General features: G+C 40.1%; 1 protein-coding gene across 1 annotated transcript in view; it reads left to right on the forward strand.

Annotated features, from left to right (window-relative positions):
• dnah5 (dynein axonemal heavy chain 5) overlaps nt 1–12,819 on the forward strand; it is a 227,990-nt gene extending 215,171 nt beyond the window's left edge. The window contains exons 71-79 of the mRNA XM_033048007.1: nt 269–514; nt 920–1,139; nt 2,481–2,686; nt 5,843–6,046; nt 6,487–6,702; nt 8,012–8,224; nt 9,355–9,507; nt 10,731–10,965; nt 12,277–12,819. Of these exons, the coding sequence (XP_032903898.1) occupies nt 269–514; nt 920–1,139; nt 2,481–2,686; nt 5,843–6,046; nt 6,487–6,702; nt 8,012–8,224; nt 9,355–9,507; nt 10,731–10,965; nt 12,277–12,428 (1,845 nt within the window). The 3' untranslated portion in view covers nt 12,429–12,819. The remainder of the gene's footprint in view (nt 1–268; nt 515–919; nt 1,140–2,480; nt 2,687–5,842; nt 6,047–6,486; nt 6,703–8,011; nt 8,225–9,354; nt 9,508–10,730; nt 10,966–12,276) is intronic.
• The last annotated feature ends 120 nt before the right edge of the window (nt 12,820–12,939 follow it).

Genomic DNA, 12,939 nt, shown 5'->3' on the forward strand with positions numbered 1-12,939 from the left:
AGTTAATCGCCTTTGCTGACCAGGCATTTTCATTGGCTCATTGGGGGAAAAAAAACGTAAGCACGAGTTTTCATAACCAAGGAGAACCGACTGGTAATGTTAAATGCCCGCTAAACTTCACAGCTGTGTATCTCTGGCTTCCTAAAAGTGTCTCCCCCCCTTCTCCCTCCCCCCCCCCCCCCCATTTTGAATAGCAGTGTGTTATTTAATGTAATAAATGTTTTGCATGAGTAACGGAAATGTGAATCTTTAATTTTCTTGTATTTAGGCTCGTAAGTACATCATGGATGCAATGGGTGAAAAATATGCAGAAGGAGTCATCCTGGCCATGGAAAAGACCTGGGAGGAATCAGATAGATATACACCACTTATCTGTTTTCTATCTATGGGCTCAGATCCCACTGATTCCATCATAGCCTTGGGCAAAAGAGTGAAGATAGAGACACGCTGCGTCTCTATGGGTCAGGGCCAAGAGGTCCATGCTCGGAAGCTACTCCAGCAGACTATGACCAATGTAAGAGTAAAATCCATGTAAAAATTTTACAATTGAGTTATTGCATATAAAATATACCTATTTATGAAAACAACAATTCCCTCTTCTTCCCTTCACTACCACTGATCCTCTCCCCTCTAATCTTCCTGGCACCCAATCGCCGACTCCCTCCACAAAGTATTCACTTAGCTTGATGTTCTGGTTAAAACCTGCTGAGCTCATTTTAACTTTAAACATATATTAGTGATCCAATGCTTTAAACATTGTAGGAAGAGCTATTCCCATTGCTGACATCTAATAACAGCAAAAGCTATTTATGACTATCCATTGTACTCTTGTTCATGTTCATTATTAACTATCTATGTGTACATTTATACATTTCATTTCTGATAGGAAATACTACAATATTGCCTCTCTTTTATTTAGGGTGGTTGGGCTTTGCTCCAGAATTGCCACTTGGGACTCGATTTCTTGGATGAATTATTGGACATCATTACAGAAACAGAAAATATCCATGAAACTTTCCGATTATGGATGACCACAGAAGCTCATAAATTATTCCCAATTGCACTTCTGCAAATGTCAATTAAATTTACCAATGAGCCTCCACAGGGTCTACGGGCAGGTTTAAAAAGGACCTACTGTGGTAAGCCGGAAACATTGCTACATGCATTTAAAACCTTTGAAGATCCAAAACATTACAATAGGTTTTGGCACATTTACTATCCAGTCACCGTCTATGTATGAACTGTATTAATATATTTGCAAATGTAGTTGAGCATCTAATATCTGCTCTCAGCTGCAATCTTGGGAGTGCTTTGAAGAATCCATGCATGTTGTGGGAAAACTACATGTGATTTTAAAGTACATACTATATTTTCCTTTTGAATTAAGAACCATCAGCAAGAAGCATTAGCAATCTTTACCAATGATTCTTTTTAACATTTAATTGACTTCCAGATGGGAGGAAAACAATCCAGGTTAGTCCCATCACTCCTAGCTAGTACATGCCAATCTATCCAAGATGATCTCTTCTGCACCCTCTCTGAAGTTTCCTCATGCTTCTTATGGTGAGGCAACCAGAACTATACATGCATGATGGCAAACAAAAGGTTTATACAGCAGTAACCTGACTTCTCAGATTGCTCTGTACATCAGTGCTCCTCGGTCATGCCATTAACTACATACTTCCTCTTGCATTTGATCTTCCAAAATGCATCATCTCCCATTTGTCCAGATTAAGTTCCATCTGCCATTTCTTTATCCAGATCTTCAGTGTATCGTTTGACAACCTCCCTCACTATCTACATTTCCACCAATTTTCATGCCATATGCAAACTTCCTGATCAGACTACCAGCATTTTCATATTTGGAGACTTGTAAGCTTACAGATGCAGTAAATGGCAGGATCTCCAGCATTTTTACTGGGAACATTTATACAAGTGCAGATCCTTGCATGACCACTGGTCATCGCCCTCCAATCAGTAAAACACACCACCTCGATTATTCTGCCCTCAATGACATGTGAATTTTGGATCCAATTTACCAACTCAGCGTGGATCCCATGGCACTTACTCTACTGGACCAGCGTATCAACAACCTACTTTGGAATCAATTTACCATTTGAACTACTTGCTACTTTAGGGTATGTAGCCTGTGTCATTTGAAGGAAATGTTAAAGAAAGATGCTCCTCCGCAGTGGAGAGTAGTTCTTGCCAGTTTCTTCACACTTACAATCCCACTGTAACCATTTAAATGATTAATATCCTCATGGATTTTTGGAGTCGTCAACCTTGAATTAACTATTCAAAAATTGTGTATCTTTTGTGTTTATCCTATTATTTTAGATGCACAATACCCGTTTTCTGTATAGGTGGATTCTCCACAGCTAATGGATGAATTCATTTCAAATGACTTCCAGATATTTTGTAAAGTTCTAATCACCAGCTTAATATTTGAATCATTTACCAAGAATTTTTATTTACAGGAATTAGTCAGGATCTGTTGGATGTTAGTAACATGACTCCGTGGAAGCCTATGCTCTACGCAGTGGCCTTTTTACACTCGACAGTGCAAGAACGACGCAAGTATGGACCTTTGGGTTGGAATATTCCATACGAATTTAACCAAGCTGACTTTAACGCTACGGTACAGTTTGTTCAAAACCATCTGGATGACATGGATATTAAGAAGGTACAGGCTGATTTTTCCCGACTTTTGCACTATAGCACTGATGATACAGAAGTACAATTGGAAGAATTAACTACTCCCAATTCCCAATTAACTACTCCCAATTCCAAAAGGGAAAATCCGACTGATATTATGTAACATTCTCAGAATCAGAATGCTTTATTGTCATTGCATGTGTCACATACAACGAGATTACTGTGTCTCTCCATTTAAAAGAACTTCAAACATTCACATTCACATACTCATACTTTTTACACTCCCTCCCTCCCCCAAACCCACCCATGGATTCACATTTACATAAATTAACACTCTCTCCCACCCCCCCCTCCTTCCCCATAACCTGCTCCCGAGACAGAGTTCAGTTCCAAGATTGCTGATGGGTAAAAGCTGTTCTTGAGTCTGGCAGTGCGTGACTTTAGCGACCTGTACCTTTTTCCTGAGGGCAGCAGTGTGAAAAGGTGGTGACAAGGATGTGTAATGTCTTTCACGATATTACAGGTCCTGCTGCGGCACCTGGAGTGGTAAATGTCCTCCAGAGGGGGCAGGGGGAGTCCAATGATACCCTGGCAGTTTTTATCACCCTCTGGAGAGCTGCACTGTCAGCTGCTGAACAGTTCCCAAACCAGGCAGTTATGCAGTAAGTCAGTATGCTTTCTACCGAACAGCGATAGAAAGACTCCAGCAGTTTAGCAGACAGATGGGCCTTCCTCAGTGTTCTGAGGAAGTAAAGTCTCTGTTGCGCCTTTTTTACAACTACAGCAGAGTTCACAGACCATTTAAGATCCTCACTGATGTTGATCCCCAGAAATTTAAAACTAGGCACCCTCTCCACCTCCTCGCCCCCTATCTCCAGTGGCCTGAGCTCCGCTCTATGTCGCCTGAAATCAGTGATGATCTCCTTTGTCTTGTCTGTACACCTCCTCTCTATAAGCGACCTCGTTCCCATTTGAGATGAGCCCCACCACGGTTGTATCGTCTGCAAATTTTATGATCCTATTTGCAGGGTGATGGGGCAAGCAGTCATGTGTGTATAGGGCATAGAGGAGCGGACTGAGCACACAGCCCTGCGGTGCTCCTGTGCTGAGGGTCAGGGATGTCGAGGTGTAGGGTCCAAGTCTCACCGTCTGTGGGCGTTCACTGAGAAAGTCCAATATCCACCGACACAGTTGACTGCTGAGGCCAAGGTCTAGCATTTTTATGATCAGCTTGCTGGGTATGATTGTATTAAAAGCTGAGCTGTAATCAACAAAAAGCATCCTGACATATGACCCCTTCTCCTCTAGGTGTTGTAGTGCAGCATGGAGGACAGTGTTTATGGCATCCTCTGTAGATCTATTCTCAGCTGCATTAAAATATACAGGGCTGTACAATAGCAGTAAAAAAAAACAATTGTTCACAGTTTCCCATTGAGACAATGTGATGTCTAAACACCACACTGAGATTTCTTCGGATCAATGATTGGCACAACAAACTTCGACATTAACGGATTTATGAAAAGGAGATGTAGATCTCAATCTTTGGGGAGGATAGAACCAACTTCCACTGCCTTCTAATTTCCATAAGCATATGTCTGTTCTTTCAGGGGAGATCATCAGTATCCATGGAGAAAGAGAAACCAGCTTATAAAAAAGCCCATATGCACCAATTTTCCTGAGGATCTGCATTTACCAACACACATTAATGACAGAACCTAAAACATAGAACAGTATAAGCAAAGGAATAGGCCCTTTGGCCCTTTATGTCAGTGTTGAATGTGATGCCAAATTAAGTTGATTCCTCCATGGTCGGTTGGGGGCGCTTCGAGTCGGCTGCCCTACCAGCAGTGTGTTCATTATTTCGGCTTTTTTTGATGTTTTTTTTAGTATGTCCAAATGTTTCTTTTAGTGTCTCTCAGTATGCCTTATGTGGGGGCTGATGGGGAAGGGGGGAACCGTTTTTCAGTCGCTTCCTCGCCGGAGAGGCGTCTTTTTCTATGTCACTTCTCCGCCTCCCCTCTCGCGGCCTAACAGCTTGGATTGGCGCAGCCATTCCCGGAGTCGGGCCCAGAGCTTCAGCAGCGGGCTCAGCGTGGAGTTTTCCATCGTGGAGCGGGGGCGAACCCTTGCCCGGGGTCGCCAGAAAGGAGTGCTCCGATCGCTGACCTGGTGACTATGGCATCATGGAGCTGTGGTTTGCGGAGCTTCTTGCCGCGGGCGGGGCGCGGACTCACCATCCGGAGACTGGGATTCCTTGCCGGGGATTGCTGGAGAAGAGCTCCGACCGCCGGCCTGCGGCCTATAACATCCTGAAGCCGCGGTCTCCAGTAAGAAAGTGTCCGATTCGGGCACTCCGAGTGTGTTCGACCGTCATGACGAGAGGGCCTGTACATCCGGCCATCCGTAGCGGAGACTACGGAGGGTTCATAACCCCGACCACGGATGAACAAAAGGAGGAGGACTACCTGAACTTTGTTGCCTTCCACCACAGTGAAGAATGCTGTGGTGGATGTTTATGTTATATTCTATTGTGTATTGTGTGTTCTTTTTTTCAACTGTATCGCTGCATGGCAAATTCATTTCACTGTACCTTAGTTGGTGCATGTGAGGAATCAATTTGACTTTGACAAACCCTGCATATTCATGTGCCTGTCGAAAAACCTCCTAAAAGTCACTATCCTATCTGATTCCACCACCATCCCTGGCAGCTCTTTGCATGCATTTACAACAAAAACACTCTGCCCTGCATGCTCCTTTAACTTTCTCCTTTTAACCTTAAACCTACACTCTCTGCTATTTGACATTTCCATCCTGTGAAAATGGTTTGTCTATTCACATCTATGCAGGTTCTAGACCATCTACTTTATCTGTGCCTGAATGCTTGAAGATCCCCACTGAGATTTCAGGCTAGTATTTTTGTGTTAAATTCTGCTGGACATTTCAGACCACAATTCTTGATTTGTGAATGCCAACGTGTTTGAGCAGACATATGATCCAAATCCTCTTTCATTGTTTGCATATGTAAAATTTCAACAGATCTGGTGGTGCATAGCAATCTCAGCAATATGAAATCACTGTTGTTGGATGATTTATAATGTTATAATTGACACCAATAATAATGTTGTCATCCTATATATTTCAATGTAAAATTACACTGACATTTGTTTTTTTTTCCAACTACAAGGGTGTTTCTTGGACGACAGTGAGATACATGATTGGTGAGATCCAATATGGCGGGAGAGTCACAGATGATTATGATAAACGATTGCTGAACACATTTGCTAAGGTCTGGTTCAGTGAAAATATGTTTGCTTCAGATTTTTGCTTCTATAAGAATTACAATATTCCCAAGTGCAATTTAGTGGATCAATATCTCCAGTACATTCAGGTATGTGAACACCTCAATCAATCTGTGGTTGGCTTAATAATAGGTTGTGTGCAAATGCTTCTAGCTAAATAAAGCTTTTCTAATACTTTGAGAATAGCTATATTCATTTTTTTCTTTCCTAACCTTGTTTTAATGTTTTTGAATGCAAATCGAGTTACAGATTTTTAATCTCGTGCAAGAGTATGATATTCCTTAGAAATTGTTATTTTTATCAGAACATTTTGACCATTATGTGCACACACTGGAATATGAGCCTTAAGCAACTGGCTGTTTCATTTCATGTAAATAGTCATTGGTTCTCTATTTGTAGACTGCAATTAAGTACTTTCTTTCTCACATTGTAATCTTCAGATAATTTGATCTTCACCTAAACTATAACAGTATATTATTTTTAAAATCTATTTACCAAGGAATAATATCAAACAATCTTAACATTGCAGAGTCTGCCTACATATGACACACCTGAAGTGTTTGGCCTGCATACCAACGCTGATATTACTTACCAGAGCAAACTTGCCAAGGATGTCCTAGATACTATATTAAGCATTCAGCCCAAGGACAGCTCGAGTGGAGGGAGTGAAACGAGAGAAGCTGTGGTAGTAAGGTTGGCTGATGACATGTTAGAGAAGCTACCTGTGGACTACATACCGTTTGAGGTAGGTAATAACTGGGTAAAGCAGATAGTTTCTATGGGTTGGTGTTGTGAGGCAAATGAAACTTTACACTACTCGTCATTTACTTAACTTTATTTAAGCTTTAAGCAACTTATTTCTTTAATACATAAACTCAGAAACGTCTGGCAAACATGGCTGATTCCGCAGGCCTTTCCAGCCCGAAATACCCAGCACATGCGCCCACTTCAGTTGGTTTCAATCTCTGCAAGTTAATGTAATGCAGAATTGACAAACTAACCCATTAACTATTAACCTTAAACTATGAAAATTCGTAGTTCAGCATTTTTTTAATCCGCATAAATTCACCGATGCATCAAAATCACAATGATTTCCTTATTAAGAGTTTTTGATTACCTGTAAGAGATTTCAGCTGCTAAGATTTTTCCATATTCTTTCAAAACTGTCCCAGTAAAATGCTTCATAATGCCTGATAATGTTTTCTTTCTAAACTGCAATGGTTTTGTAGCATAGCAAATAGATAATTGTATGTGAAGAGAAACACATCTGAGCTAACTTTGTTAAATTTCCACTGTTGCATTAATCTTGTTTCTTTTATAAGAGAAATGTGTAGGGAGCTTAAGATGAACACTGGGGAGAGGGGCTGAAAAGTGTTAGAGGGCTAAGATGTGAGGGATTAGTGAACTTAAAAGGGGCATGAGTAAGACATTGATCAGTGCAGTCTATTTTATTTTTAAGTATTCTGAGGGATGGGGAATAGCAAACATGAAAGCATCAGTGGGACATGTGCCTTTTCCAGTATATACCATTCTGTATAACGATGACAGATTTTGTACTCAAATCCACATTATACCCTTTTTCCATATCCCCTGGTCCCCTCATTGTTCATCAGTCCATTTGTGAATCTGTTTGATGATTGAACATCCTTGGACCTCAGATTCAGACTGCTAAGGATTTGCAACACTTTTAGTTAAGTTCAGTTCAGTTCTAATTGACCAATAATGAATTTTGAGAACATACCGTTGGTCCTCTTCTGTTAATCCCTCTTTGGATTTTTTGTGCCTTGGTGAAAATACCACTAATTTTTCCAAACTCCAGTGAGTATTCTTCCTTGATGTCTTTTTTGGATAACCCATACCCAGTCCTCCTGGAAACAATCTTGTCACTGTACCCCAGACTAACTGGAAGTCCATTGTAGTATTCTCCAGGCACAGGGAGCAAACTGCACATGTGTTTCTGCAACAGTTGCATACATTTGCAGCATGGTCTCTCCTTACTGTTGACTATTGTGCAAAATTAATTTTGGCAATATAACTAAATGGTTTTTTTCCAGGTGAAAGAAAAGTTGCAGAAGATGGGACCACTCCAACCAATGAATATTTTCCTTCGTCAAGAAATTGACAGAATGCAACAAATAATTGCTTTGGTGCGAAGTACTTTAATTGATTTGAAACTTGCAATTGATGGAACAATCATTATGAGCGAAAACCTTCGGGATGCATTAGACTGCATGTATGATGCTAGAATTCCAGCTCGATGGAAAAAGGTAACTGGAAAACAATGGGTGATTATCACTGAACGTAGCCATGTAGACAGTCTTGTTTATTTTGATTTCTCAAAGCTCTTAAAAGCAATGAATACTTTTAAGTACCCTCACTTGAATGCAGGGAATTGCAGCAAGCAATTTATAACACAGCAGTTCCATAGAGACTATCATATCATAAATTAACAAACCTGTTTTGATCTTCAAGTACTAAACCCAAGAAATCTGATTTATTTTACATCCATATCGTTAAGCTTGTTTGGGGAAGGATTTAGATTGATGCTAGATGAAGGAAGAGACTTCTTAATATCCAGTTAAATATGGTATGTGTATGTTCCTTAAATCCGTAACCTGCTTTTCTGAAATAGACACAAAATGCTGGAGTAACTCAGCGGGACAGGCAGCATCTCTGGAGAGAAGGAATGGTGACGTTTCCCAATCCTTCTCTTCAGAGATGCTGCCTGTCCCACTGAGTTACTCTAGCATTGTGTGTCTATCTTCGATTTAAACCAGCATCTGCAGTTCTTTCCTACCTGCTTTTCTGAGCTGCATTGTTTACCCATCATCACGAGTTGCTAAGATTTACCCAAAATCAATGAACAATTTATGTTTTATTTGTCATGTCATACTTGCCCTGCATCTTTCAGTGAAATGCTCACCATCCATTTGGCCATTGTCTTAATTAATGGCATGTTTGTGCTTTCTATTATTTCCTCTCTAATCTCAGGGGAAAAACCCAACTAGATTAGCAATTTGGGGGCTAGAATCAAGCAAAACCAGAATCTGAATGAACTCAGCAGCATCTGTGGGAGGAGGTGGGGGCAGGGCTACATTTTTGAAGTCCCCATTTTTGCCATGGACAAAGTCCTGTTCTTTGGATATTCTAGACAGCAGTATCTAATCTGCACCAGCTCCTTTCTTTTCCCCATACTGTTATGATTGGGATACTTTTGCAAATGTACAGCAAATGTATATTCCCTGGGCTTGCTATTTAACTGATTAGTCACGATCTCTTAAATTGTGCTTCAGCATTAGTGTTGTTTTACAGCCAGACCCACACTTGTGCATAAGGTACTATCATGTACATACTTTAGTTGAGAATTGGTTCTGGAAGATGTTGTCTTCTTCACCAGACATCCTGGGAATCGAGCACACTGGGATTCTGGTTTACGGAGTTATTGGAAAGAAATCATCAGTTCCATTCCTGGATCTTTGAAGGGCGACCAAACTGCTTCTGGATGACTGGCTTTTTCAATCCTCAGGGATTTTTAACTGCAATGAGACAGGTAATGATAATCTCCATCGTAGTATAGCAGTGAGGTTTTTAAATTTACCATTAATTTGCTTCTGCAATGTAATTTACATTCACTAAACTTTTAAAAAATAACTATTTTTTTCTATTGCTCCTTTAAAAGGGAAGTTATCTTGTTACTTGACTGTTTGAACGCTATTCTGACAACTTCCCATCTTCCAAACCCCATAATCTTGTTTATTTTAAATATAGGAAACAAAATAAAGTTCTAGAATACTGAAATAATGCCAGTGGTTTATTAATTTCCATTGCATGTAGAAAGTGATCTTTTCTCTACCATCACCCTTGATTATCGATCAAACTGCATGGCCACAAAAAACTCACTAAACAAGGAAAAAAGTGGCCTGCATTGTTCAAAGTCTCAACCCATTCAAGGCTAACGGGCTACAAGGTGTTCTCTTCATTACCAAGTCCACTGAAACAGTAATCGGTGGCTCTGCTCTATGAAGTGCCCACATTGATCAAAATTGTCTTTAACTCAGTAATTATCGATACTAAGATAGTTGGACTGCAGTAGTACTGTGCAAATGTACACACAAAACAGATGCCGTTCATGCACCCTACCCAATTTATTTTCCACAGGCTTCAAGGTGTTATTACAACATTTACTATGCCAACGGGTTGTACCCAACATTGCATCTGAAAAGCACCAATAGTTGATTCTTAACTGAAATGTTTGTGTTAATGTATGTGTATTTGCCATAGCTTTTGTTCGCTTTCAGAAACAATTGGCAATTTTAGTCCCACTGAGTTACTCCAACTTTTTGTGCCTATATTCATTTATATTGGCTTGCATGAGTGGAACTATTAAACAAAGAATGAGGATATGCAGAAAAATGTGAACATTAAGTTGCAGGCAAGGGTGCAAGTGGAAATAGGGTGGCATCATGGGTTTAAGATTTTGTGATTCAGTTGGTGTTGGTGACAAGGAACAATGTCAGACAAGGCTGTAAAAAGTCTATATTTGCTCTATTGATACAAATCCGCTGTTCTTCAAGTAATAGTTATTATTATTACTGAGGAATAGGGTAGTTACTGTGGGCTTGTTATATACTTCCAATTAGATTACAATTTCGACAGTTTAATACGACAGTCGATTAGAATGTTTTACAAAGTCTTTCATAAAATAAGATTTTACTCTGATGTCATAAAAAGTACAATGGTGACATTTTCATACCATTACATTTTCCCTAATAGGAAGTGACTCGTGCTCACAGAGGTTGGGCACTAGACAGTGTGATTCTGTGCAATGAAGTCAGCAAATGGATGAAAGACGACATTACAACACCCCCTTCTGAAGGAGTTTACGTGTATGGACTTTACCTAGAAGGAGCTGGATGGGACAGGCGCAATACAAAGCTGATTGAGTCCAAACCTAAAGTGTTATTTGAGTTGATGCCAGTCATACATATATCTGCTCAGAATAACATAAGTATGCAATACATTTACAATGTTTATATAAGTAAGCACTATATTTTAATGTCAGCGTCTAACTGATAGCTACCCACAATGTTTTCAGTCCTAGGAAGGGTTAAACCCGAGACATCATCTACCCATCTCCCTCCACAGATGCAGCCTGGCCTGCTGAGTTCCTCCAGCAGTATATTTTGTGCTCAAGATTCCAGCATCTGCAGTTTCCTATGGCTCTGTACCCACAGTCTACTTGGTTATGTGTTGTACTGTGCAATGTTTGGATTTTTTAGGTGGTTTGTACTCGCTAGAGACAACTTGGGAGGAAAAAATGGAGTTTCTAGTATTTATGTAACAAACTGATTTTGATATATACAAGTAATGGGAATAGAGAGAGCACATGTGTGAGCTTATCATTGTGCATGCTCCTCCCCCTGCCTCTCATCTCTGGTGGCAGCGTTAAATCACCTCAATCTTATATTTTTGAAATCAGCCTCTAAAAGACCTTGCACCTCTTAAAGCCCTTGCTGTCTTTGTTAGCCCTTGCTGTCTCCTTCCAGCCCTCGGGCTCCTCCTCCTCCTCCCTTTTCCTTTCTTCTCCCCACCCCCCATCAGTCTGTAGAAGGGTTTCGGCCTGAAACTTTGACCATTTCCTTCGCTCCATAGATGCTGCTGCACCTGCTGAGTTTCTCCAGCATTTTTGTGTACCTTGCACCTCTTAAAGTTCTTCTTCCTCCCCGTTTCCTTACGGGATCAAATGTATTCTCTTAATGTGGCTATTACATAATGGCCCACATCGTCACCAAAACAAAAATAAGAATGCAGCGATTTAGAGTAACGTCTATAAAAAGGATATACAAGAGGAGCAAGACCATCGGTGCAAATCGTCATGCATGGAATTTTAGATACAGAATGTTGGAATAACTCAGTGGGTCGGGCGACATCTCTGGAGAAAAGGAATGGGTGATGTTTCAGGTCGAGACCCTTCTTCAGTCACCTCTTCCTTTTCTCTAGAGATGCTGCCTGGCCCACTGAGTTACTCCAACAATCTGTATCTACAGGTATCTTCGGTGTAAACCAACTCTGTAGTTCCTTTCCTACATATTGAATTTTAGTATCACAACTGGAATTTGAGTCAAATGTTTTCCATTATTAGTGTTTCCAAATACAATCAGACCCAATAGTCCTAAATTTAGAAATGGGGGCCATAGATTTTAAACTACTACTCAATTTTCTTGTAGAAAAACTTGTTTTTTTTTTTTAATAGATTGAATATTCTTAGCATACGTTTACCTTAAACTTAACCAACTTCCTAATGTTTCTTCTGTTTAAGGTGCAAAAGATCCCCGATTATATTCTTGCCCCATCTACAAGAAGCCAGTCAGAACTGACATGAACTACATTGCTGCAGTAGATCTACGGACTGTTCAATCCCCCGAAAATTGGATCTTACGCGGTGTGGCACTTCTTTGTGACGTCAAGTAAACAAGCTGGACTAATGAATGAGAGGATTGCTCCATCAGTTGACACACCAGCATTAATATTTAATGTGCTCATTGACAGCCAATTACTTTTGAAAATATGTCTGGTTATTTTGTTGGATAATGTAATTAAGTTCACAGTGGAAGATTGTGCGTGATGATGAATGTTTTTTTCAATTCAGATTTCAAACTTAGTGAATCTTTATCACCTAGTGCATTATTCTCAGCAGATTTTACCTCTTTCATGCACATAGATTTTAAAGACTCAAATGCAAAAAAATATTCAAAGCTACGATCACTGATTCTGTAATAAGCCAGGACAAAATTTGTTGATAGATCAATAAGTAAGCTGTTTTTACATGTCATCTCCAATAAATGCCAACAATATTATTTCATTGAGCATGGCAGGAAGTTATGTTGTACTACTTCTGAGCTGGGACTTTAACCACATAAAAATTCTTGATTAACTGCCCACTTCCAACTCAAAACATATGTAGTCTAGGAATTCTAATAAA

This window comes from Amblyraja radiata, chromosome 2, assembly GCF_010909765.2.
Source record: "Amblyraja radiata isolate CabotCenter1 chromosome 2, sAmbRad1.1.pri, whole genome shotgun sequence".
In the NCBI taxonomy this organism is placed as follows: Eukaryota; Metazoa; Chordata; class Chondrichthyes; order Rajiformes; family Rajidae; genus Amblyraja; species Amblyraja radiata.